The sequence below is a fragment of the Acyrthosiphon pisum genome, chromosome A1 (assembly GCF_005508785.2).
Source record: "Acyrthosiphon pisum isolate AL4f chromosome A1, pea_aphid_22Mar2018_4r6ur, whole genome shotgun sequence".
NCBI lineage: Eukaryota > Metazoa > Arthropoda > Insecta > Hemiptera > Aphididae > Acyrthosiphon > Acyrthosiphon pisum.
This window is the reverse complement of record NC_042494.1, coordinates 32,442,987-32,470,138: the sequence shown is the minus strand read 5'-3', so window position 1 is coordinate 32,470,138 and position 27,152 is coordinate 32,442,987. Positions and strand designations below refer to the sequence as shown.

The 27,152-nt window shown below is 30.0% G+C and overlaps 1 protein-coding gene across 3 annotated transcripts in view; it reads right to left on the bottom strand.

Moving 5' to 3' along the window:
• LOC100167797 (NACHT domain- and WD repeat-containing protein 1) overlaps positions 1-27,152 on the bottom strand; it is a 296,809-nt gene that overhangs the window by 32,715 nt on the left and 236,942 nt on the right. For all 3 annotated transcript variants that reach the window (XR_003839001.1, XM_029486925.1, XM_029486926.1), the window contains one exon: positions 3,692-3,814. Coding sequence is in view for 2 of the 3 variants with exons in the window: in XM_029486925.1 (XP_029342785.1) it covers positions 3,692-3,814 (123 nt within the window). In the remaining variant the exon portion in view is untranslated. The remainder of the gene's footprint in view (positions 1-3,691; positions 3,815-27,152) is intronic.

The window sequence follows — 27,152 nt, the reverse complement described above, 5'->3', positions numbered from 1 at the left end:
TTTATTTATAAGCATTTAAAGTTCAAATTTTGACAACATATTATGTAAAAATCACGAAAATTCGTAAATTATTTTATGCTAGAAATTCATAAAAAATTTTCCTTTTATATCTAAGATTTCAAAATTTAATACAAGGCTCATAATATATTTTTACAATAGCAATTGAAAAATAAAAGAAATATATAGTCACGATTTTTTTTTTATAAGCATTTAAAGTTCAAATTTTGACTAAATACGTAAAAATTACGGCAATGTTCAAATTATCTTAGACAGAAATTCATAAAAGTTTTTCTTTTTAATTCTAAGATTTGGAAATTTAATACAAGGCTCCTAACATATTTTTACAATAGCAGTTGCAAAATAAAAGGAATACATTGTCACAATTTTTATTTATAAGCATTTAAAGTTCAAATTTATACGAAATATGTCAAAATTGCGAAAATTTGCAAGTAATTTAGTGGTTGAAAAATCGTAAAAATTTTTTCTTTTATAACTAAGTTTTTAAAATTTGGTACAAGGTTCTCCATAAGTTTTTCTTTAAAAATAATATATCCTAGACTGACAAATCATCTCCGTTCAGAATCGTTTTTCGTATACAATGATATAATATCATTGGATTCAAATTTAATTCCATCCATTACAGTAACCCACTTGTAACCTACTGTACAGCAGAGCGACATCCACGACTTACCCGCCTTTTTTTAGTTTTTTTTTCTATAAATATCAATAAAGTTTTATATGTTGGGTCAAAAAGTGTAAAAATTTAATACAAAGCTCCTGATATATTGTTACAATATCAGTTGAAAAATATTAAAAATACATAGGCACAATTTTTTTTATAAGCATTTAAAGATCAAATTTTGACAAAATGTATCAAATTTTAATTATTTATTATTAAATTATTTTGTAGTTAAAAATTTATAAAATGTTCAATTTTTGTATCTAAGAATTGAAAGTTTAAAACAAGATTCCACGTAAGTAATTAATTCTGTTACCAAAAAATCTAAAAAATACATTTACACAGTTTATTTTTATAGTCATTTTAAGTACAAATTTGGACGAAATTACATATTAAAAACCTAGGATTACTATTTTAGTTATTTTGTTGTGATTGTATAATATTATTCGTGGATACTTGAAACTTCTAAAGTATACTGTTATATATCTATGATAGTACCACGGTTTTTTGTTGATGTATAACGCGTTATAAGTACCTAATAGATATTATGATATGATTAGTTTGGAATTTATTATAGGTACCTATTATAGGTAAATTTTTTTTAAATACTATATACTATAATATAATATTATGTCTTATACCTAGACTGAAATACCGTCTCCGCTCAGAATTGTTTTTCTTATACAATGATTTTATATCATTGAATTCAAATTTAATACCATCCATTATACAGTGACCCACTTGTAACCTACTGTACAGCAGAGCGAAATCCACTTACCCACCTTTTTATAATTATATATACCAAAGTATAGTATAGTTAGTATTATGGTTATAAGTATTTTAAGTTTAGATGAGCGAAGACGCGAAGTAGTGGACTAATATTCTGAGAGATACTTCTCTGAGTTCTCCGTCACTCAACTGCATTCATCTAAACTTTAAATACCTACTTATAAGTTACAACTAATTCCAGACTTCCTACTCAATCGAAATACGATTTTTATGTATCGAAATACTACGAACAATTTTCTACTTGGGATTATTATAAAATTAAAAGTCATCTTTCCTACATTATCATTCAAAAAAGTAAAATACTTAAAAAAATGATAGTGATAAAAAGATATATATAAGTAATTTGTTTTCAAAAATGTTGTTTGGCAATTACATCAAATTATGTGGACAAATATTTTCAAAATAATGAAAAAATGTTGAAATAGTGAGTGTAGATACACTGAATGGATACTTTTTGTCTATTGATAAACTATATCTAGGTTGATTTTTAAAATGATTTGTTGAGTATTTTATTTTTGAATCAAATATGTTTGATACCTACTAATAAATAGATATCTTTTTGTATTGAATCTGTGACGGTAAACAATTGTTAAAAATGATTGTGTTAAAATAATTTGTAGAGAATAACTTATCAGTGTATTAATTACCATATTATTTATTAATTTGAGTGTTTAAAGTGAATGATTTGATGAACATTATATACCACGGTGTAGAGAAGATATATCTTCTATACATCGTGCTATATACATATGAATTTTACAAGTTGAGAAGTTAACAGTAATCTAGGTTTATTAAGCGGGAAAGTTTTTTTAATTAGTGAAATAGGTAGTGCACATAAATAAATATGAAATATGGATTCTAATTGAATATATTAAATATATATATATTTTTAACACAACAATAAATTAGTTTAGTTCATGACTTACGTAATGAAATCTGTAATAAATAATAAAAATAATATAATACATTGTACTTAAATTGTTTTTAAAAACAAAATATTGGTATCGATCGTTTTGCAGAAAACCAAACAAATAATTTACTATTGTTTTAAAGCGTACAAAGTATTTTATTCTTAATTTGGAAAAAAAATATAATTATAATTTTTAAGTGTCTGGTTGTTATGTAATATAACATTTGTCGGGTTTAGTTCTACATATACATAGGTAATTCAGTACATTCAATATGAAGTATTATTAAAGTGGAAGAATTTTCATCAATGCATTTATTAACTCTGTATAAATGTGTTTAAGCTGATACATTACGTTTTCTTTTGTTATTACATATTTCAAAATCAACAATAAAGTGTCATCATTGAGTGACTTCTTTACTCAATATTTTGCATACTCGTGTTATCTGTACTATATCATATATATTTATTATGTCTACTGATATAGATTGTATTATGACTTAAAAAAAAATTACATATTTCAGTTTGTATTTTACATTGTAATACATATTTTACAATAATAATAATATAATGTATTATATTATTTTAGTTTATTGTAATAACGAAATGCGATGGTAATTTTGTTACAACTTAATACAGTGTACAATAATATTTTCCTTACGATAAATACTATTTAATGGAATGAATATAATTATTATTATAAGTGCCTTTATCATATAAGTCGTTAGGCCGTTATGCCGAATTTTCTTGTGACATTAATCGTTTTTATGCTGTTTTTTAAAATATTTTTTCATCATCATAGTGGACGTTGAAAAAATCCACACTGTTTATTTTATTATACTAGTACAGAATTAAATATTTCTTCGGTTTTAAAAGAAATATAACACAATGTTATTGCTGTGGTTATTGTTGTTCCCGGATTTATATGAATGAAAATCAAAATATCTTTGTAGGTATATTTCACGTAAATAAAGTTGCGAGTTTTGAAGGTATCAAACTCCCGAGACTAGTTTCTATGCAAATCCAACTTAAGGATTATGAAAACCACAGAGGGATAAAAAAAAATAGAAATAAAATTAAACGTGACTAAAGAATATTTAAAAAAAGAATGCCCATGACCGCGCAAACAGATCATTTAAATATTTCTTAAATGTAAACTTTTACTTAAGTAAAATAAAATATCAGCCTTTCAAGTCTTAAAGTTCATTACTATGTAAAAGATAACTTTGTTTACCTGCACAATTTTAAAATTAATGTTGAAACGAGTCAAGTTTCGCACCACGTCTTTTTAAATAGTATAAATTATGTGTACATACCAAAAAGAAACATCCTCTGGAAACTTTTCGGCAATTTCTAATTTCATCCAAATGTTCTGCGAATAAAAACGGATTTTTCATAGGATCCAATTCACTGCCATAATGCATGTCGACGAATTCTACCTGTAAAAAAGAAAAAAAAACATTGAATATTTTAAATTTTTAAATGTATAAATCTTGTTTTATATTTCTGCTCGTGCAATAAAAGGGGATCAAAGAGACATAAGTGTTATATAAGCTACGGCTCCAGAACTTTTATTCAAAAATAAACAAATGTACCTAAATACATTAAATAAAAGTATATATAATTAAAATTATGTCCAATATTTGTATATTAAGTAAATATATAAGTAATGTTGATTCGAATAATATTTGAAATAGACAAGTTAATAACTTTTCTTTAATGGTATTCTCCAATCTGTAGTTGTATTAAGTGTACCTATATATTTGTATGAATTAAATTTGCGACAAAATAATATAAATAATATTATTAAGTAATAATTAACATATTATACATTTTAGTTCAAAATTATATAATTTAAACTGTATAGTTTGGAGGCTATTCAGACAAATAATGTATTTTGAAGTCAAGCATCAGCCAGTGACACTAGTTCCCGAATGGGTGACCACCAGGATTTAAGTGAAAAATCCTCGCCACATATACACGTGTTTTAATCAACCGTACCCTCCCTTACAGTCAAAAACCTATTAAATAACCCGATAACCTTCAAGCTAATGACCATAGATGTCGAAGCATTAACTCAATTAAAAAATAAATATAAAGAATATACAACAACTTATCGTAACTGAATTAAATATCATGGTGTGTGTGTCACTTCTCTGACAATTGAAAACGTTTTGCACATACGATTTACGATTAATGGTCCTACATATGAGTTCTGGTACAACACCGAGGTACATATAGGTTATGGTGTATATCATATGGTATAATATGGTATATGGTCGCGAGTGTTGTATCAGTCTTTTGTTTGTTTTGATGACACTTATTTTCGAAACTCGTTATTACCATCTTCGATTTTACTGTCCAAGGTTTTAACTGAATGATTATTCTTTTGTCGATGTCAAGTATTGCGTACAAGAGAACTGTGTTTAATATGTTGCACGTCGATGATGGGTGCGATTTGTGTAGATCAAGTGTGCGAGTGTGCGACTCAACAACTGAACCAAAGAATTCATTATTATTCGCCCGCTCGATCTTCTGCTACTCTACAGTGTCGTATCATTATGCGTCTTTCGGGTATTACTCATGTATATACAATATTATAATATTATAATGTGGGAAGTTTTGAAGTCTTAAATGTATGCAGTCATGGTGGTAAAATTTACCAATTAATAACACAGTAAAGACTTATGATCCCGTGAAATCACGAAATGGATCATCGATGAAACTACCATGTTCACTAATAGTATAAAGATTACTGACCAACGTCGTTCGTGATGATATTATACTGTAATGTATAATCTAAAACCATAAAAATACAAACTTAGACAGTCACTGTCTACAATGTTATTAAAACATTGCGGTAAACGCCAAACGACTATAATAATACTTTTACGAATATTATATTATTATCTTCATGGGTTAGGTAAAAAGGAACTATTACAATTGCGATTGTTTGTATAAGCATCCTAGCTGCTAATGTTTCCATCATTCGATAAATCGTATTGTTTCTATCTCACAGCAACGAGGAATTTTAATACATTTGTAAAGATTTTCATTTTAAGATAGTAAAATTGATAAAAAAATGTTTCATTCAAAATAAACTTCATCCATGGGTTTGGGATGATTAAATTACAATATATTACGTATAATCTGAGTTCAAGCAGGATTAAATAAGTCAAGGTAAAGTTAAGTCTATACGGAATTAAAATGAGTGGATCGAGTTAAAAATTGACATAAATTTAACTTTGGTTTGCGAACATTAATCTCGTTAACAATTAACCGTAACCGAGGTAACTGATTCAGAGCAGGAAAACTCTAAAAGAAAAAAAAACTAACCATAATCTATTACTACCTATGCTTTACGTCGCGGTGGGGGATTTCAAAATGTTTGAGCAGATTGAGGCATTTTACGAGCGAGTTGTTACATACCTAATAATATTATGTAGACGATTTTAACCCGTATCCGGGAAAATGCATTTACCTACGTCGCGTTCGTCAAACGGCCAACACTTGTGCAACGTTAGGGGCATAAATCCCCGGGAGGATTTGACGTAAGATTATGTGCCTCGGGTCGTAGCGTGCGGTTGCGTGAGGGGTGTATGTGGAAAGTGTCGGCGATGGCTTATTGGCGGGCCGATATGCGGTTTCCATAATATATTATAATGTATAGGTACTCGCACAACTTCCCGACGTCCTCTGACTACTGTTAGATTATTATAGACTGTTCTAGATTTTTGTCGCGTCGGTCATGATGGCGGTCATCGTCTCTTGTTGTTTAGTTGCCGAAAATCGTCGACATCTAAAATCGTTAGTGATCTAGCGAGTATCACGGTCCACCTGGCGACATTTATGTTTGTGCCTAGCTAGGGTACACTGTGACATCGGTCATAGTATTGCATCATCATATCATCATTATAGAGGTCAGTCCTTCGAGGCAGTTTTACAACGTTGAGGTTTAAATACGCTACAGCAAAGACATCTGTAATTGGACGTTGCATTAGCAGTCTCAAAGCTAATAAGATGCGAAATTCATTGCCCCAAATTTCCAGGAAATATTAAATTCTAAGTCCCAGTTTTCAATATTAAAAGTAACCGAAAGATTGCCTACCTCCTTTCCAAATAAAATGACGTACTATCTAGCCCAGAGTGCCTTATATCCTAAGTCACTGTAACCAGCTGTAACCTATATAATAAGTTAGTATAGTCATATAATTATCATCATAATACGTACATGCCGTGGACTGCGAAATATTTCATCGGATGATTGCTAATAGATCGATAAATAGCGATCGCACTGCAGGTAGATCCCCATCGATGACGATCAAGTGCTCATCGTATTTAACATTCAATATAATAATATTATATATGTTTGAGAGCTATCTATATTTTACGTACACGCAGTGCTCTTATTGGGAAAAAAAAAAGAAAGGGTACTAGAAAAAAAATTAATGTCACTTGAAATATTATTGAACTCGATCGCGAAGCCCTTTACTCTCCGACCATCAACTCTCAAACAAATTGTATTAAAATGCACAAAATATGTTACGTAGTTTCATATTATAAATAATAATGAGTGAATAATTATATTCATAAAATTGAATTTGAATATTATAAATTATATTCAATACGATTTCGCAAAATGAAAATTACAAAAATAACAAAATATTTTAAATGATGTTAAAAAATAAAGTAGGTATATCCGTCCTTTCGTGATAATGATAATAATTAGTAGGGGTGCTTTCAAAATATATATAAAAAAAAATTCATATTAGAGGAGCTCTTTCCCCTTTCACCCTTCCCCCAATCCCTCGAATTCGAATGATCATAGAATAAACGTTGCGCGAGCTTCTACCACGCCCCATCACACACGTCTGCCTGCGAATTTTCTCGCCAGCTATAATTAATTTCCCTAGTAATACTATATACGTGTATACGTCATAATATATTATACTGATTGATTGATACCTGCGTGTAATGTGTTCAATACGCAGGTACATTATATTATATTAAAACATAATATCACGAACGTGCTGCGATTGGACATTTATCAGTTATCACGACAACAGACGTGTTAATAATGACAATAATATTACTCACACACAACATAATATTATAAATAAGATTATAATTGTCATACATTATAATGTGCACATTGAATACAGTTCGATTCGAAACTCCATCAGTTTGAAATTTTCGATCAGCCAGATGTCATTCACAGTATTCCAAATTGTTACGCGTTGCCAACTTCACTAAACATTTTCACTATACGAATCTATAATGATTATTATACTCTAATGGAGTTTATACAACGATTCGGTACCGATGCACCGTGTCCCGATAAAACCAACATAATGTTATAGACGATTATCACATCGAAAAGCCCCCCCATATAACATAATATTATAATATATAAATATAAACGTACTGACTAGTGATGACTATACCTATGGTGTATGTGTGGACTGGGGATCACGATCTACCGGTCGATCGTTGATGGTCAACATTGTTATCGTTACCACTGGTTAGGTTAACTTAAGCCATGTTGATTTTTTTTGTAATCGAGTAATATTACTAAGCCTTCGATTTTTATATAAAAAAAAAATCTGTCCACCACTAATATTAGTAATATGATAGTATTACCCACAGTACGTTACAAGGTGAATGCGGTTAAAGGATCTGGATATATGTGCATAACGAGCATTAAATGAAACCAGAATATTTGTATAATTACCGCTACTTGACGTTCATACGACTATTAAACTAACTGCCAAACTGGAATTTAATTAAAATGTATTATTTTTTTAGAAAAGCCGTGGCAACTATACCTATGACCATTGGCTGTCACAAAAAAATGTCTGGTAGGTGTCTAAAGGATTAGCTGATGGTACATCAGGTGCATTAATTAAATATTAAAGCACGTTAAGATACAAATTTGCATTTTGTTGATTAGTTGATTTAATAATAATTGTATCAGGTTGTAATAAAATATTCATTCAGAATAAAAATACGAATTAGTAATGCTTTAACTGTACCTAACGTAAAATAAAAAAGAAATCGGTCACAGGTATGTAATATACCTACCGCCGCTTGTTGTTATTTTTTATTGCGGTAACATTAAAAACGTCTAAAGTGGAATGAAAAAAAACATATTCACTTGATCTAGATTAAGTTGGAAATAAACCCTCTAAATAGGGGGTGGATATAAATCCATCTGGTTTAAAGTTTCGCATTTAGATTGAGGTTTAAGATTCTATTTCTAGGATTAAATTTTTTTTACTTGGATTATTTTTTGATTTAATACGATAATTCAAAAAACACACAGAATTATAAAGTTTTTGTGTAAAAGTGGGTTGAACAAAATTTTAAAACGGTATGGTAAAGCAAAATTATAAATTTATAATCAGCTGTATTAGCTGTATGATAAAATTGAGTGTAAAAAGATATGAAGCAGTATTTAAAACTTAAAAGTTTTCCGACGCATGCGTTGAGTGCACTCAAAATATAACAATTGGAATACTATCGAAAAAGAAACCAAATAGATTTTATAATCACTAGCTGTTATATTATAGTTACGTAGCTTGTATAAAATAATTAATTTGATGGCTAGGTGTTAAAATCAATCACCTTTGAGTTGTGTTAAACTCACTGAACGCATGAACACCTTGTGGCCTTAAGAAAGATCCACTATAGTCTAGTCCATCCTATACGGAACATTAGTCACAGTAATTTAGTAAATGTATGAATACCGGTAAATGTCAGATTTCGGGGTTTTACTAATCAAACTTCATAAATTCTAGGATAAACAATATAATTTAGTAGATTTGTAAATGATAATTGTGGTTTAGGCTTTTACAAAATGATATTCTTAATAAATCTTACTTGCTACAAATACCAACATGAAGTGGTATCATTGTAGAATTCGAATCAGATGAAAAATGATGGCAAAATAATGTTAAAACCCCTTGTAAGTTACTTTACAGGCTGTAAATGACCAAAATTCTTTTCTCTCGGTTTTTACCGATTGATATTAGTTAATTCTAAGGTATAATTCGATCAAACTCCAAATTACTGTATAGTTAGTAGTTCAGGGTTTTACTAACGGCACATCGCACATGGTATGATAATTGATAACATATTATTATTTATTAGTGTTAAAGTTTAAAATATAAAACAATTTGCACAAAATGTCCAAAAAAAATATTTATCAATAAATTAAGTTTAAATGAAATGTGTTAATAAGGTTAATTTTCAAACAATTGATTTGTACATTATGTTTTTTTATATTTTGGACCTAATTAATATAATATAATATAGTAATAGTATATCTTATGGCTATTTTTCATTTGTTAGCCGATCCTGAACTACAATAATCGTTCTGAGAATGACCGAATTTATTATACCTCAGACTTTGGCAATATCGATCGGTAAGAGCTGGCAATTCGGTAATTTACTGACATATTAGTCTTTAAATTCTTGGTTTTACTATGGTATTTGTACTTTTACCATAAACTATATTATAAACCAATTACACCAATGACGACCGTTGTGTATATTTCAGAAAACTGACAGACGGTACAGTAAGTTTTTTTATTTTAGTTTTCATTACAAAAAAAGTGGTTCAGCGAGTCGCGAATCGTCGATATAACTGTCAAAACAGTTTCCTACAAATGACAGAAAAAGTTTACATTGTTTTTCGTTTTGTTATTTACTACGTCGTTCCCGATAATAATTGCCAACAACCAACTTTAAACCTAATAATCATTATGCTTTTTGTTTTTTTTTCGCCTGTATTCTCAATCGTCAGTCGGCCACCGATTCAATAATGATATTATGTTAGACACAATCAATAATTTTAAACGCGTTTGGTTGCATCTAAACAAAATGTAACATATTTTAATAAAACACACGAATGGTATGATAATTTATCGCATTTTGACATTGCGCTATGAGCGAAGTATGGTGTAATTAATATTAATCTATCAAAGGACCAAATTTCCATTTCTGTCATCTACTCGTGGTTTCGAAAAAATATGTCATAAAATTCTCTAGCACAAAGAGAGATTTCTTCGGTGATATGTAAATAAATGATGAAACACACTGGCATCCTATTCAAACGGCCTCAACCTGGTGTGGTGCTTCAAAGGTATAATGAAGTAGTCTTCTGAGTACTGAAGCTATTGTTATGTACTTAATAATATGTGTACTGGTATTACGTAATACGTAGAAGACATTTGTATGAATTTGGTTTTTCTTTTTTATACATCAAGAAAAAATTTTACAAAAATGCTTTAACGTTTCATTACGAGAAAATGTGAACGTAAAATGTTCAACTGGTATGTCTAATTCTCCCATACTTTCCCCTAATCGTACATGACTCTGGGAACTAGCGGCGCATTTAGAATTTTCAATACAATTATATTTGGAATTTTATATTTTATATTAATCTGAAAATTATAAAAAAAAATAAAAAAATATTAACATATTTTTTTAGTTATTAATATAAAATGTATAGACTCGGCTATCCACTGACATCTGGGTGGAAAATATACGGAGTGATCCATTTAACGTATACTCAAAACATATTCGACGTATTTCGATTTATAAAAATTAAATTTTGAACAAGTAGCTTATTAATTATAAGTATTTATAAAGATTCGATGAACGGATTTGTAGTGATCCGACATTTTTTGGGGTATTTTTTATACAACTTCGCTCTGCACATATAAACCTTAAATTACTTATAACTCGTTGCTACTCGTCTAAAAAATAAAAATCGATTTTTATGCATCAAAGTACTCCAAACAATACACTCCTTTCGTATAAGGAATTTAAAATGCTTGTTGTCATTAAAAAAAAATATTTTTTAAATAATGAGAGTATTATGTTAAATGGATCACCCGGTATGGTTTTTGTTGTTTGATTTCGTCCCCTGTATAATCTGAACGATGCGAACACCGGGAAAGTTTTCGAATAATAAATTGGGTCTAAATAATTTATTGGCATAGTACGTAGAAAAACAATCGTGTTATTCCTGATAATAATAATGTATTTTAGTAACATATTCGATTAAATTTTATTGTTTTTATATTCGTTATTCCACTAATAATGATTCAATAATTGATTTAAGTGAATTTTGCACGAAACCGTATCGATATGGCTACTATTTGGTTATGCGTATTCACGTATAACACATTTATACGTGTGCAATGCGAATATTACTGTTAATTGGACATAATAATGTATTAAATTATAATATGTTTTCAAAAGTCACTCTCCCGCAAACGGTTGTCGCACAAAAGGCCCACTATCAATATACATAATAATAATAATGTAATATACGTTTGTAAATATCCATAATTGTATTTGCCCATAAGCGTAATGCATATAATAAGACATACAGTGTACAACGGAAAATATCTGTGTGTGTGTGTGTGTGTGTGCTATGGTCTGTCGATGATGCAAAAATATTATTCCAAAGTTAAAACAATAACTGCAAGTCGTTTCACTGTGGCCCGATCAAAATTTAATTTAAATGCATTTCATCTTATAGCCGGTACCCACCGTATAATATTATTGTATGCTGTATAGATTGTAAATTTTCATCAATAAGCGTAATTAAAAAAAAAAAAACAATAAAGCCGATACTCTGTTGTGTGGATTGGTATTGTGTTTTCCGTTAAAATTGGTAAAAATTAATAAGTTAAGCGATTTGCACGCATCTTTTATACTGCTGATATAAATTATAATGCATACAATAAATAAATATAAAATACATCCAGTGTTATTAAATCCTTGTTGACTGTTTATTGAACTGTATATCACTAGTTAGGAAAATAATGTATTTTTTGTAGTTGTATAACTATTTATTATTTTGTGCTTAGTGGGTACCTAAGAATGATAATATTGTGTGTTTAAAAATGATATCTTAATATGCCTATAGATATTTATTAGATTTATGTATTTATTACTCTCAAGTCTCAGTGAGTTTATAAATAATTTAAAATAATAATCAAAGTGAATAAAAATTTTAATTTATTTAAAATACGATAAAGTGTATTAAACTAATAATATTTAACAGTACTTGCATAAATATTTAAGTTATGCTTATGACCAAAATATTAGTTAGTAAAATGTTGAAATTATGTGTTTAATACTGCAATGAAAAATATAAATAACTCGTAATGTGATATCGATAAATCTAGATTAAAATAATTAAATTAAATACTAAAACCAATAGTGAGAAATTGGAAATTTTTGAGCATAGAATAATGTTTAGTTAGGTTTAGGTATTTTCAGTTACAGGTATAAACTAAATTTGATGTGCCCACAGAGTTATTCAATACGGTTATACCTAGTGTTATATAATAATCAAATTTCTGTCTAACAAATTATATACACAAATACACAATTATTCTTATAAGAAGTTCATAAAATTATAATTATAATTTGAAAACGAAATAATAGTATATTATATTATTAAAGGAAAGGCATTGGGATAAATTCAAATATTTAATTTAAAATTAAATGAGTGGACGAGAATCTAAAGTTCAATTTTAAATTATATACGATATATTAAAGTAGAACTACTACTAATTTTCAGCGACGAGATTTTATTTTCCCTATTATTTCAAACTAATTTAAACACTAAATAAAGTTTTTAAAAGTTTTAACAGAATTTATATATGATTTTATTTATTATCATCAGACAAATTGTTAATGCACTCAAGCTAAAATAATTTTATAAACGAATTTTATTTCAATAATATAGTTAACTTTAATGTAATTAAGTAAGGAGCTTTTAATTGTGAACTGTAGGTTGTATTTAAAAATGTAATTATGATATTATCAAACACATCATGACATCTGAATTGTCTGTATCTTGATATTTTTAGTAATAATTATAAAGATAAATACAACTTATTTGAAGAGTATTTTGACTATCAATTGATTAACATTTTAGTAATATTTCCCTTTATTTTCATATACTAAATCGATTTGGAAAAAAACGTGAAGAATTAAAAATGTATCACTATAATACATATTTTTGATCATTAATCCATTTTGAAGAACACTATAAATTATTTGAGGTAACTAGGACATAGTATCTTGTCCCACGATTATTTATATAAATAATAATAGGTAAATATTATTTCGTAAAATATCATATAACACGTTTTAAATAGTTTGTGCCAACAAAAAAATAAATCTAACATTATTATAAGTTATGATATGTTCATGATATTAATAATAGTTGTCATTTTAATTTGCACGTATAGTTTGCTTTCCGTTTAATGTTTAGAAAATTGCGTTGAAATAGACGTGACTGCCCGATAAGAGTTCACAAATGATTCATTGATGGTAGTTAGTGAGGTACTGCCTTGCATCCGTATTCACATGTAATAATAAGTAATAAAATACAATTCGTCGTCATTATTTTAGTATAATATTCTTGTTGTGAATAATAATAATATTATAATAAATACTACGAGTAAATTAATGTTTAAGACAAAATTGGTTAGTTAAATTTTCGTATTATATATTATGTTGGTATTTTTTTTTTTAATGAGGGACAAATACTGTTTTATAAAAAAATATTAAAATAATTGTAATATTTGGTAGTTATTGTTATGAAAAAATAAAATAAACAATTATATATTATAATAAGCAGTTGAGATTTGGATTAAATAATTTTTTACTTGTTTATCAGTTTTATGATAATATTCATTTTTGTGTATACCTAATTGTAAACCTATTAAGTGTTTAATAAAATTAAATTAAAATTTATGATTTGAAATTTAAAATATCTATTAATAACAGTAAAATATTACTTTGAAATTTCAACACGTATAGTTCATAATATTTGAAAATAATGTATTTGTCGTCTGCAACATCTGGGTAATAATTAGTGGATAATATGCATAGCGTTAATGTTGCGCAACAATAATGACATTCAACCAAAAATATCTTTTAGAATATTAATTCATACTATAAACATATTTACCGAATTATGAGTATCATTTACATATCTTTGAATTACGATATTATAAATATAATTATAGCTGAACATAAGCGTATGGTATTTTCCTTTTAGAATTCCTTGATTTTCCGGTAATTGCATTCCAGGGAAATGGAAAGTTTGGGAGTGAAAATTACAGACAAACTGAACTTTCTCAGCCAAGTTAAATATAGATCAAAATCTTCTTTCAATTGTAGTTTCACTTTAAATTTAACTATTACGTAACTTTGTTAATGCAATTAAAAAAAATGCTTTTTGTTACGGTAATATATAATAGTTTTATTAAGATGTTTCAAAAACATTTTATTATATTTAATAATAGAAACTAGTTCAAACATCTTATATTTCAAGGGTTCTATACCTTATGAAACCAAAATCAAAAATATTGTGTAATTATATTATTATTCTAGCAATAATTACTAATTAGTCATTAAAACACGAAATAATCTTACTGTCGTCGAAGAATATGCTTAATATTTTACTTATCAAATACAATCACTTAATAAAAAAAATAATAATAATAAAACATAGAAACGAATATATAGGTTTTAAATATAGTTTTATTCTCTGTTCGACTAATTTTAATGTTAATTTTGAATGTAATTTTTAATCAACTTTGATATATCTTGTTTTTTTATTAAATTTATAACTTATCATAAGATCTGTTAATTTTGTATTGCAAATTGTGTATCGAAAAACCGCGTTGCGTTTATTTTAATAAATAAAAATAAAAAAAACAACTGTTTTTTTATTATAGATGAGTGTATCAGTTATAACATACTATATAAACATAAGAAACAATCCAAAATATTGAAAATAATAATAATATGTAACGAGTATAACGACTGGCATATTATTTATTAGAACGTATTCAAATTGTGTTGATCATTAAAAAAATAAAATAAAATAAATAACGTGCGTACTCTCATACGAACAGTTGAAACCGTTTCACAAATCAATAGTCGACTTACAAACACGAGTGAAATTATTCATTTGAAAATAATAATAATAAAACATGTAAAGTATCACCACTCTCTCGGAAATATTTTCTACGGCTCAAGCATTATCAATAAAACTGTATTCGAGTATTCATGGAAATTCGATTTATTATTGTGGAAAACATACAAAAAAATAATAACGATGACATTATACGCACCCGGTAACATGCACGACTTGCGAGCGGTTTTGGTCTGGTGCGTTCCGTTCCGTTTACCTAGCGTACACAGGGTGATATTTTACCAAGTACGCTGAACGCTCTCGCCCATATTTTATCATTTAATATTGAATTTATTCAAATTATGATTTTTGTAAATTTTAAATTTACTCGAAGACAGTATTTTCAAATCCTTGACATTTTTCGTACTAGGAGGTCCTGCAGCTGTTCGAATCTGATTATAATACGTTATACGCTAAATAATTTACAATTGAAAAGGGGAGTCGTCATTTGAAAAACTGAAGTTAGTGTATCCACAGGACATTGTCCTTAATAGTAAATTGTAGGTAGTACCAAAAAATCTCAATAATAGGTAATTTATCATTACTGTGCTTGATGGATCACTCTGTATATTACAAAGGTTTGACGGAGATACTCAGAATAAAGTTTTCGCGACGGGTGACGTTTGTGAACCGGACTGTTTTCGCGATGCTCCAGTATTAATTGTAAATCCCAACTTCCGGTACCATGGTAGCAGGTATGTATTATAAATCATGAATAGAAGCCCGGCCGATGTGTTTCGGCATGTGCTCTGATGTTTTGCCGGCAGATTCTATTATTATATTATCATATTAGTGTCGCAACACACTGTGTTCTCGATATTGTTTTCACTCGTAATAGCTTTTTTTTCAATTTGTGTCCGATACACGTATCTGCCGTTTATAATCTGTTTCGAAGCACTGCTACACCCTGCACTGCTAGCACCATATACTCATAATGTTATTACTTCCTCTCTACTGATTTGTTTCAATCAATGCAATGCGTAACCCCTTTTTATAATCGTATATACTATATATGCCTCTGTGTGGCGTTTTGTTCAAGCTTCGTGCCGAACCATATGCAATATAATACTATTTCGCTATTTATACGGCCACGAAACCACCACATTTGATACGCGCAAGTGCAATGTTGTAGGTATACACAATAATATTGTTTTTTATCGAATACTTTAAGTTTTCAATATGAATTATTACTACAATTTTAGCTACATATCGAAATTTCTATGCTATTTTCTCGTCATATAGTTTCTCAGTAAGTTACTAGGTAACTATTATAGTGTATTATAATTACCTTCATACATTTTATATCATTATGTTTTATGAGATATCAACAAAGAATTATTGAATGTTTATTATACTTTATTCATATGTTATAATATAATATATACTTACTTATATTGTACAGCCAAAAATATATTATTTATGACTTGATTGATTATGGATATAAATATATTATGATTACAGAGTAACAGTTTTATTTAGTACATTTAGGAAAATAATTTATTTTCTAGTACATATACAGGCGATATTGGCTCTTATCGTTTGATCATTTGTAGTGTTTTTAAACGGAAAATGAATATTTTTTTCCTACTTTCCAAAGTCGAACCTATTTTGAAAAATAATTTATGTGAGGTACTTTTTTTACTCATTAGCCTCATATATTATTCATAGCCATCTTTGATAATAATATATATTATGTACGGCTTGTTTAAGTTTGCCGTTAAATATAATACATTATGGCTGGCTTTTACATAAAAATCCTTTCATTTTGATGTCTTTGATATAGCTTTAACAGATGTAAGACTGTTAGACTGTTTCCAGGGATTATTCACTTTTTGTTTAGTAACATTATTAAGATTAAAAGTTATTCGTTAGTAATTAGTATTCCGTATGATTTGAATAAAGCTCTTGAATTTGTGACTTAATTCGAAAGTAAAATATTTGAACGAATAAAGAGAACAGGTGTCGAGAATTCTTAAGAATAGATAGAAAATAAAATAGAAATAGTTTTAAGTTTAAATTTAGCTATAATTATATTTGAATTCAATATTGTATTAAAATACAAACAAAAAGTAATAGTCCAAAAACCATATTTCTACTGTCTACTATTTATTGTGAGGAATATTTAACTAGTTATTTTATTTGTTATATTTGAATACCTAAGGCAAACATGTTTTTTATTACGTTGACAATTAAATATAAATACCTTCTTCATTGTATAATTTAAATATTTTCAAAATTCGATTGCCTTCGAGTCTTAGGCTTAAGACATATTATCGTTTTTTTTCTCTAAGTTTCATATTCATGCGTGGTCCCGCTCATCAATGTGGGTACCGTTATTTTTCTCTCCATTTTATGTTTACAATATAATTGTAGGTACTACGTAGTTGTGCTATTCTGTTTTATTTTAAATCATTAGATTCAGTTAGTTATGTCCTAATAAAAATCGTAAATGGTGCCCCTATAAAAGTGATACAATTCTTCAAGAAGGATCACGCAAATCCACCAATTATTATCCATTAATTTATCACAATAATTAGTATTTACCGGATTATCCTTAAAATCGTATTTGATTAGACTGTGTACTGTCTACTGCAGTTGCAATGATACGACAAAGCCATACGCCCATACCCTATCATGTGTCACAAATAGCTTGATAAAATGAGCCATATGACCCGTGCCATTATTCTAATTAAAATTATCAACAGACAAAAGGTCCAAATTGTCATTAGTTCTAATGAACCAGAAAATTCTGTCAACAATGATGATACGTTCGTAAGGGAATAAAATGAAGTTAAATCATCAAACCAATTTGGGTGAATTCATACCAATTTATTCATTTTTGGGGAAATTTCGTAGATTTAAGAATATAAAAATAACGGTACTGCCTACTTAGTCATTATAACCCCATATGCCATGGACAAAAATATATGAAAACAGACAGGTACAATATTAAAGAAAAAAAAACTACGGACTATATTTTTTACAATGCAGGAATTAAAAGCTGTTTCAGTTTGTGCGATAGTATCAACAACGAAATTGAAGAAGGAAATAGAATTTTATGATTAAAGTACTCTGAATACTAAAAGTTTAAGCCTCATTTCGGGTTATTTTAAAACTCCTAAAGAAGACAAATTTAGATTTATTAATGTATTATACCTACCTTTTACCCAGATGAGAAGAAGACTTCACTCTTCTTCATTCGTAATTTACATCTTACAACACCAATATATATTTTATAAAAGATCAACTAGACCACAATAGATTTTTGGCCTGCAACATTAAAAATATCTTACATAATCCAAACAAATACACTGATGCTTTTATTTTTTGTTCACCTCGAGTTATCACTCATTAACATTGATGTCTTTAAATTAAACTCAGTTTGTTATTTAAATATAAAAATTGTGCCCCAATGTTAATGTGATTTTCTATCATTATTTAAAATTAATTCAAAAATCAGAGTCCAATGTGACCTAAATTAAGATTTCCTCTCACAAATATAAGAGAAAAATATCAAAATAAAATGTGTTTCCTGTAAATCAGTTTTCGACTGTTGAAACAGCTGGATTTTATTCTTTCCGCACGATCCGTTACATGGCCACGGTGCAAAGTAACTACAAACTGACCGAATTTGTCATTTTAATGAATAGCCAGAATACCTTAAATTATTAAATCTCTATTATTTGAATTTAAATTATTTAAATTAATTATAACGGAATTTAAATAAATAATTATGAACAATGTTGGTAATAAAATAATTACGTGACGTCATCATAATATTAATATTACGTGTAAAGCCTACTAAATAATGTAATCCATTTATTTATTTTAAAATGTGCATTTTACTTGGAATTAGTTAGATTATTAAAATCTGTGAGTAGTGCTTGTCAGAATATAGCAGGTAATTAAAAATAAGTTTTTAATTAGTTATTCCTTGAATATTGTTCAACTGCAGAGTTTTAGAAACGTGTTTATGAAGTGTGTACCTATCGTTGTTTTTGTAATTAAAAATATTTGTTATAACGCATAAAGTATATATTATTATCCATAGTGTATAGGTAATTTATATATTTTAGTTTAAACTCGAGTGATTAAAATCGAACAAACAATACTCATCGCTGAAGTCAAAAACGTAGAACCAATTTATTATTATTAGTTCGTAGGTGCAACGTAGGCTATGACGTGTATAATATTATGCAGTTGTTCAAAGTCAAATTAAATCCAACGTGAATCGCTCGCCATTATGTGCCCTGTAATAATAATCGTTAAATACGAATAACTAAATACTAATACCTGTGCATTAGTACATCAGTGAACTTATTATATGCTATTAGATCGGATGATATGTATATTATGCAATATTATGATATTATGCCGTACATAACGTATCTACACTATTATTGTTATGTGTATTGCCCCATTGTTGTCTGTACATAATATAGCATATAAAATATCACGAAACGACGTGAGATGATGGAGCGGGAATCGAGAGTAGTCAGAGATGATAAATTATTATGATTTTTGTCTTTTGATCCATATCGGAATTCATCGGGTACCTATACTATTTAACTATTATAATATTACAAAAAAAGTCCCAATCGAAGCGTACAGGTGAATCATTTTTTGTTATCATCCGACATATTATTCTTTTGTGGAAATAATAAATCGGAAATTTAAATTTAAGATTTGGACTCGCCAAAATACGATAATATAATAATTTTATAATAATAATACAAATATTCATGATAATACGTATACCACTTGGTTATCCAACAAAATAGTATATTATGCATCGCGTACCCTGGTGAATTACGTATATTTTGGCTACAGTTGTCGGTAGGTAAGTACTGCCCTCCATGATTTAATATAATATAAAATTATATATTGTATATAATACACACAATATAATTACTCTTGGACACCGGACTTCGTCACACGGACGTATTATTATATTGCTACTATGATTATCGTTTCTTGTAAGGCCAATACCGCCCCTCTCACAAGAGAAACGAGAGTAGGACAACTTACGAATACGCCTCAATTCGAATGATATATATATATATATATATATATATATATATCAATACGACTTTATTTATATATAAAGTGGTGTTGCTGTGTGGTCGTTGCAAGAGGAAGGGATGAATTATATACAGAGTGCGCAAGGGACAAAATATATATAAATCGTCAGCATTTTTCTCGCCAACAGTCGAGTAAAATAAAATAATTTACCACGAGGTTGACGTTGTAGACGAGGTCTACGTTGGCAGAAAAGTGTGAAGGGTTAGAAAGAGAGAGTGAGAGGGTGAGAAGGAGAAAGGGAGAACGAGCGCGTTTAATACGGTCAGATTATAGAAGTCAATCCATCTGTCCGTGTCCTAATAATTGACGAAAACCATTAATAATACTACCCCACCCTGTCGTTTCGTCGTCACCCTTTTGCAACTGTGCCACGGTCCTACCGTGGAAGGGTGTCCGAATTTAAGTGTATATATATTACGGCGAGGATTCGGCGATGATTTATTACACACACACACAAATGTAGAAAACGACAGACCCCGCCGCCGCCGCATCGATCGGCCGGGGCGATAAATACGTGCATCCGGTCCAGGCTCAATGGTCGAGGGCGTTTTCTGCACCCACCCCCGCCCACGACACCCACAACCATTTCGTCGTCCGGGCGTCGACTAATAATATATTCCACGCGCACCGAATGCGATTTCGTGTACTTTAGCACACACACACACACACACACACACACACACACACACACACCAACGAGGATAATAGCTGTCGTTTTCGTTGAAACTCAACAGTGGTTTGGAATATTTTTATTTTCCATCTATTATTGCCCTTCTTACCAACAACGATCGTTTAAACAGTAAACAGTTATAATAGAAAATTCAAAAATATTATATTATTATGCACGTGTCCGGATTTCAACCGAACCACCCGCTCAGAGATGACCAAACGGGTTTTCAATCTGTCATCATTTATCACTCTTGGCACCCTCTTGTGATCTACATTCTAAATCACGACTAATATACACAGACGCATATCACGTGTGGTCTTGTTGGTATGGTTATGTACGCAAATGAATGAGTCAGGTTGTCAGGTTGTCACCAATCAGTAATGCGTTGTGTTTTATAGTTATCGACTCTCTATGATCACAGTCATAAATCAAAAAGTGTATTTTATAATTTGTTGTAACTAATAATCGTTATACCATGTAATAATTATTCATTGTTTTGGTTCGTGGTTGAGTTCATTGATTGTTCATTTTTAGCTCTGCTATTAAAAGAAAAAATTTTAATGATGCAAGTGAATGATTTAGTACATTCAAGTGAAGAAAATGTATAACTTAAAAATTTAAAAAAAAAAATCAGAACTCTTAGGAATACAATTCGGATTTATAAATTAAACATAACGTAAATAGTATTATACTCAAACTACACACACACACACACACACACACACACACACACACACACACACAAAGAAAAACATATTATAGTTATTGATAGTTGTTATTCTCATTATATTTATAAATTATAATATTATTTATTTCTATAATCCGGCACGTTGTTTAGGCAATTTTACTACACTAACTTCAAATATCGTTTTCCGCTCTCTTATCAATTTTTTTTTATTATAAACAATTGTCTACATATCGATAGCAAGTAATAATTATTATTGAATATTATGATACGCACTTGTGCTAGGACTGTTTTATCATACATAAAATATTTTCAATTTCTATCCCGTATTATTTACACGAAGAGCGTGACAGTTTGAACAGTATAATATAGGAGCTGAAGCCATTATCGAATTCATTTGGCTTGATAATAATTTTACAACATATAGGCTGTTGTCTAATTTGCTTAATGCTAAATCCTTGGTGTTATATTTAATTATTTATTTTTTTTATATACATGCCTCGTTCCGCCATGCACACCCAAACCGACTAAGAGAAATTTGTCCAGTTCGTCGCTGTCACCGAGTCAAGCTAACAAAAAATGAAAGTTTTTAGTTCACCAAATCGTTTTGCCGTACTCGCCACAAATTTCTCCATCGACCAGGCAGCTGCTGCTACGTCCTCATCCAACTCGAAGGATATTCTTTCAGTGAACCAGTTTCACACTGATAATGTCAGGAATCTTGTGATTCCACATATTCGTTAAAAGCACAGTGAACTTCTCCGCCTTCAAAACCACCTTGATCAACATCAAAAGCCTGAATAGTTTCACTTGCAGGGCGTCTTCGTCATACCTTAAGATTCAACCTCTAAGTGTCCCAGACTATAATATTATCATTGATTATTTTCACCAAACTGATTCCAGTTTCCACTCATCATACACTCCCCGTCATTTCCACACCTACAGATGTGTCATTAGAAACCTGCACCACTCCACGTTAGTGTCTGATATAACTAATGCTTTGGCCGAATTAGGTTACAATATCAAATTCGTTCACAAAGCCAAAAACAAAGATCAATGCCCCCTCTCTTTATTCTTTGTAGATGTTCAACCTTAAAACAACAACAACGACATTATTGGCATTTCTTCGTTACTCAACACAAAAGTTTCTACCGAGAAACTACACATCAAGAAACTTGGCCCTCCTCAATGCCGAAATTGTCAAGCATATGGACACATGAAAAATCAGGGTCATCACAATTCGAGATGTGTCAAATGTGGAGATGACCACCACACGGAGGATTGCACCAAAGACCGCGGTAGTCTCGCCAATTGCGCCTTGTGCTCCAAGGACCACACCACTAATTGCAATGGTTGTCCAGTATTCAAGGTCGCTTTAAAAAAGTCTATTCGAGAGTCATTCCAGTCAAAGGCCAAATTTCCTATTCTCATTAAACTACAAACAAATCATACGCAGAAGCCACCAGGAATCAAAATTCACAACCGGATATCATATCGGAGAATTTTTTTCAAGTTTCATCTCTAATTTGAATTCACTAATCAGTCCCTTCGTCCCCCTCCTCTCTTCTGTATTAAATTCACTGATTATTTCTCCATAATAATTTCCGCCAGAACTACTTATTTCTCATTATAATTACACACACTATATTGTAGAGATAGTAGATAACGCTAATCAGCTACTATTAATATTTTGTTTCTGTATAATACCTAATACCATAATACCATAATACCATAATACCATAATACCTAATCTACTACATTATATATATTTTCATTATATCCGCTGCAATTACCAAGCCGAATAGCTCATACGGGAAAAGCGCAGTGTTGTTAAGTTAAGTTTCAAGATATAATAATTGTTAAGTTAAAATCTCAATTAAAATATTTAAAATAAAAAATAATTTATATAATATTATGTATATATATATTCAAGCAATATTGTTTGCATCAATAACATAGTTATTAGCTAATACAATTATTCGATTAATTTTATACAAATATTATTTATATATTATGCACGCTAGAAAATATAGGATGTACAATTTATAATGATATCTTGTCATGATAATACTTAATTCCGACCAAGATTTAAAATAATAATACATTATTATATAGTTATATATTATGAATAAGTAATAAGTATATTGTATAAATCCTATAATATGGCATGATCCAAACGAGTGCCTTATAATTACCGTACCAACCTACGTAATGTTAACAACTCAACAACGACATTAATTTTTTTTAAAAATATTTAAAAGTGAATTTTCATTAAGTGGTTTTGTAAGAAGGATTTTGGGGCCCGGTGTGGCCAAGTGGTTGATTGCATTCGCTAATGTGTCAAGCATCGTCCGGCGTCACTAGCTCCTTGATAGCTGACCACCCAGGTTTCGAGGGCCACGAATCCTCGCCCCCTCACAAAATCCATGGTAAGAGCCTTAACCCAGTAACCTCTACACAATGCTAATGGCCATAGTTGCCGATGCTTATAAAAAAATAAAAAAAAATGTCTGTTGTACAATAACATACGGAAAGATGTAAAACTAAAAAACATTTTACATACCAAATATCATTTTTCAATTTTCAGATCCATAATTTATAATGACACATCCCAGACAGCATTTTGTAATGATAATATTATAATAATATTATTAAGCAAAAAATTGCTGTCTGGGATATTCCTCTTTTTTTATTTACATGACACATATCGAAATTGTATTAAAAACATGAATCTTTTAAGTTAATTTTCACTCTACCTCTTATGAAAGCAATAAACCTTTATATCGGATGCTCCGCAATTTATAGAATGACTCTTATTCACTGCGAGTTTGATTCTTTGTACCAATATACCTGTAGTACCACCATATACTGTATAATAGAATATGTTTAAATAAATAATATGTTCACCATTGTCAAAATGTAAGCTATCTGTAATCTGTGGTGTAGTCAACTAAAATACATAAATAAAAACTGATCCAGAAGTCGCAACCAGTGGACCTTCGAAAAAACAATGATGCAATTTACTGGTAGCGAGAGGGGATGAATGTTGAGGGAATTCATTGCGAGTTCAATGAAAAATAATTCATGATGTGGGAGTTGAACCCACTACCTGAGTTTAACACTGACACTTAACTACACCAAGCCATTACCAAATGTATGAATTTATCCTTGGTGCACTCCATATTGGCATAGAATATAGAATATGGATCAATGATAGTGTCAATAATAAACGAATAGATGAACAACAATGAACAAAATTGTACGCTAAAGGAAAATGGTCCGTTTCCATGGGACGTTGGGGAAAAAAGAACAAGCTTAGAGTTTTCATATTAAAAGTTTTATTCATAGCATATTTAGATTTGTATATTCATTATAAATAAATGTGGATTAAACATTATTGTGAATACTAATATTATAAAAAAACGTACCGTCGTGTGAAACCTCGTGATTACAGATATTACACTAGTCAGATACCATAATATGTAGCCGGTTTAGTGACAGCTACTAATAACTGATTATTATTATAGTATATAAGGCGTATTGCGGAAATGTAAGCAGTTTCACTGAAATAAGATAATAGTTATATTTCACCGTGTGTCAATTTGAGCACCTTACAATAATCATGTCGTAAGGTCAGAATCAAAATAAGATTCTATCTCAAAATATAAAATTGTCCACGAGTGCAATTTTAAACTTCGAACTCTAATAATATTTTCAATTAATCTATTTCTATCACAATTTAGTGACAATTAATATGGAAATTGTATTGATTTCCCTGTTTAACGTTCTGGATTTGTGACCTACCTTGAACTGTGGAATATTGAGAACTAATCCTATATGTGTTAAAATCACGGTTGTAGATATAGTGGTTGCACAACTCTATAAAATAAATGGACCCTCTCATAACTTTGTTATCATAGAATGAAGAACTAATGAGCGCTCCTCGTGGGATATTTTTGAAACATTAACCATTTTAACCATAGTCTATTCAACTTACAGTTGGCCGCTGGGGTTCACTACAATCTAGTTCTACGCCCCGCCTTATTACATTTGTGGTGATTCCGACGTGTTATCACCACTTACGCTAGCGCGCCCTTTTTATATTACCATTTTTATATTGTATTCGTATTTGATTTATTTTGTATTCGTTTTTATTTATCATCTTTGTACACGATCTCTGTGAATTATTATATTATTTTATGTCGTACCGTCTTTGGTCACGTGACGACGCGCCCGTTACTTTTTCTCCCGCCTCGCGCGGCGACTTCGCCGTTACGGGCACGAAGCCGCCGTCGCGCGCTACTCTCGACACTCGCTTTTTCGCTCGCAACACGAGCAGCCTACGTCCGTCGACTCGCCCCACATTTATGCGCACCAGTATTTTAACACTTTTGTATTTTATGTTTTAAAGTCTGAAATATACACGAACGTACCTGTACTTTAGTTTCCGTTACTTTTCTCTATTTAGTCATACCTTTTGGTTTTGGTAAGTTCAGTAGTATAGACGGAACACCCGAACCACGTTTCGGGCCGCGGTATTTTACCAGCGCCGTCAATACCACACATTGTTCTGTGCCTTATCGCAAAACATATTGAACGGTCCATGTGTTATAAGCAATTTAATATATGAGTTGTGAAACCAGTATATCTTAAACCGTGGTTAAAATGTGGATTTTTTAAAAAAATCGATACCTATAACACATTTTGGTTTTGAGGTTAAATAAATTCAAGCCCAAGACACAATGTGTTGTGTCGTGTATTGTGGTAATTATTTTACCATAGATATATAGGTTATTAATAATAATAAATAAGTAACAACTTCGGCAATTTTTTTTTGTAAATAATAATATATGGACTGTATTATATTTTACACCACACAGCATAGAAAATAATGGATAATAATCATACAAATATTATGGATGTAGGCGCCCACCTACTATATAATATAATAACGGATTACCTACTCGTCATTCGAGAAAAAATACATATAATAACACACGCGCCGCGAAGGCAATAATAAAATAAACCAAAATACAAAATAATGATATAGTATCATAGACAATGGTTTGTTTATATACAATAAATAATAAACCGCGTATCAGTATTGTGATAACACGTTACCGGTTACCGCCGACCGCTCGACTGTCCATACGAGATACGAACATAACCTCCATACACGCCTGCTTGCCCGTTCCGATCCCGCGATCCACGTACTGGCTGCTGATGGCGCCGAATGCCCGACGCACTCTCGATGTCCGTAGGCTCGCACCCGCGCGCGGTCACCAATGAATATAAATGGCTTATTACCGCCGTGTCCGTTACTGCCTT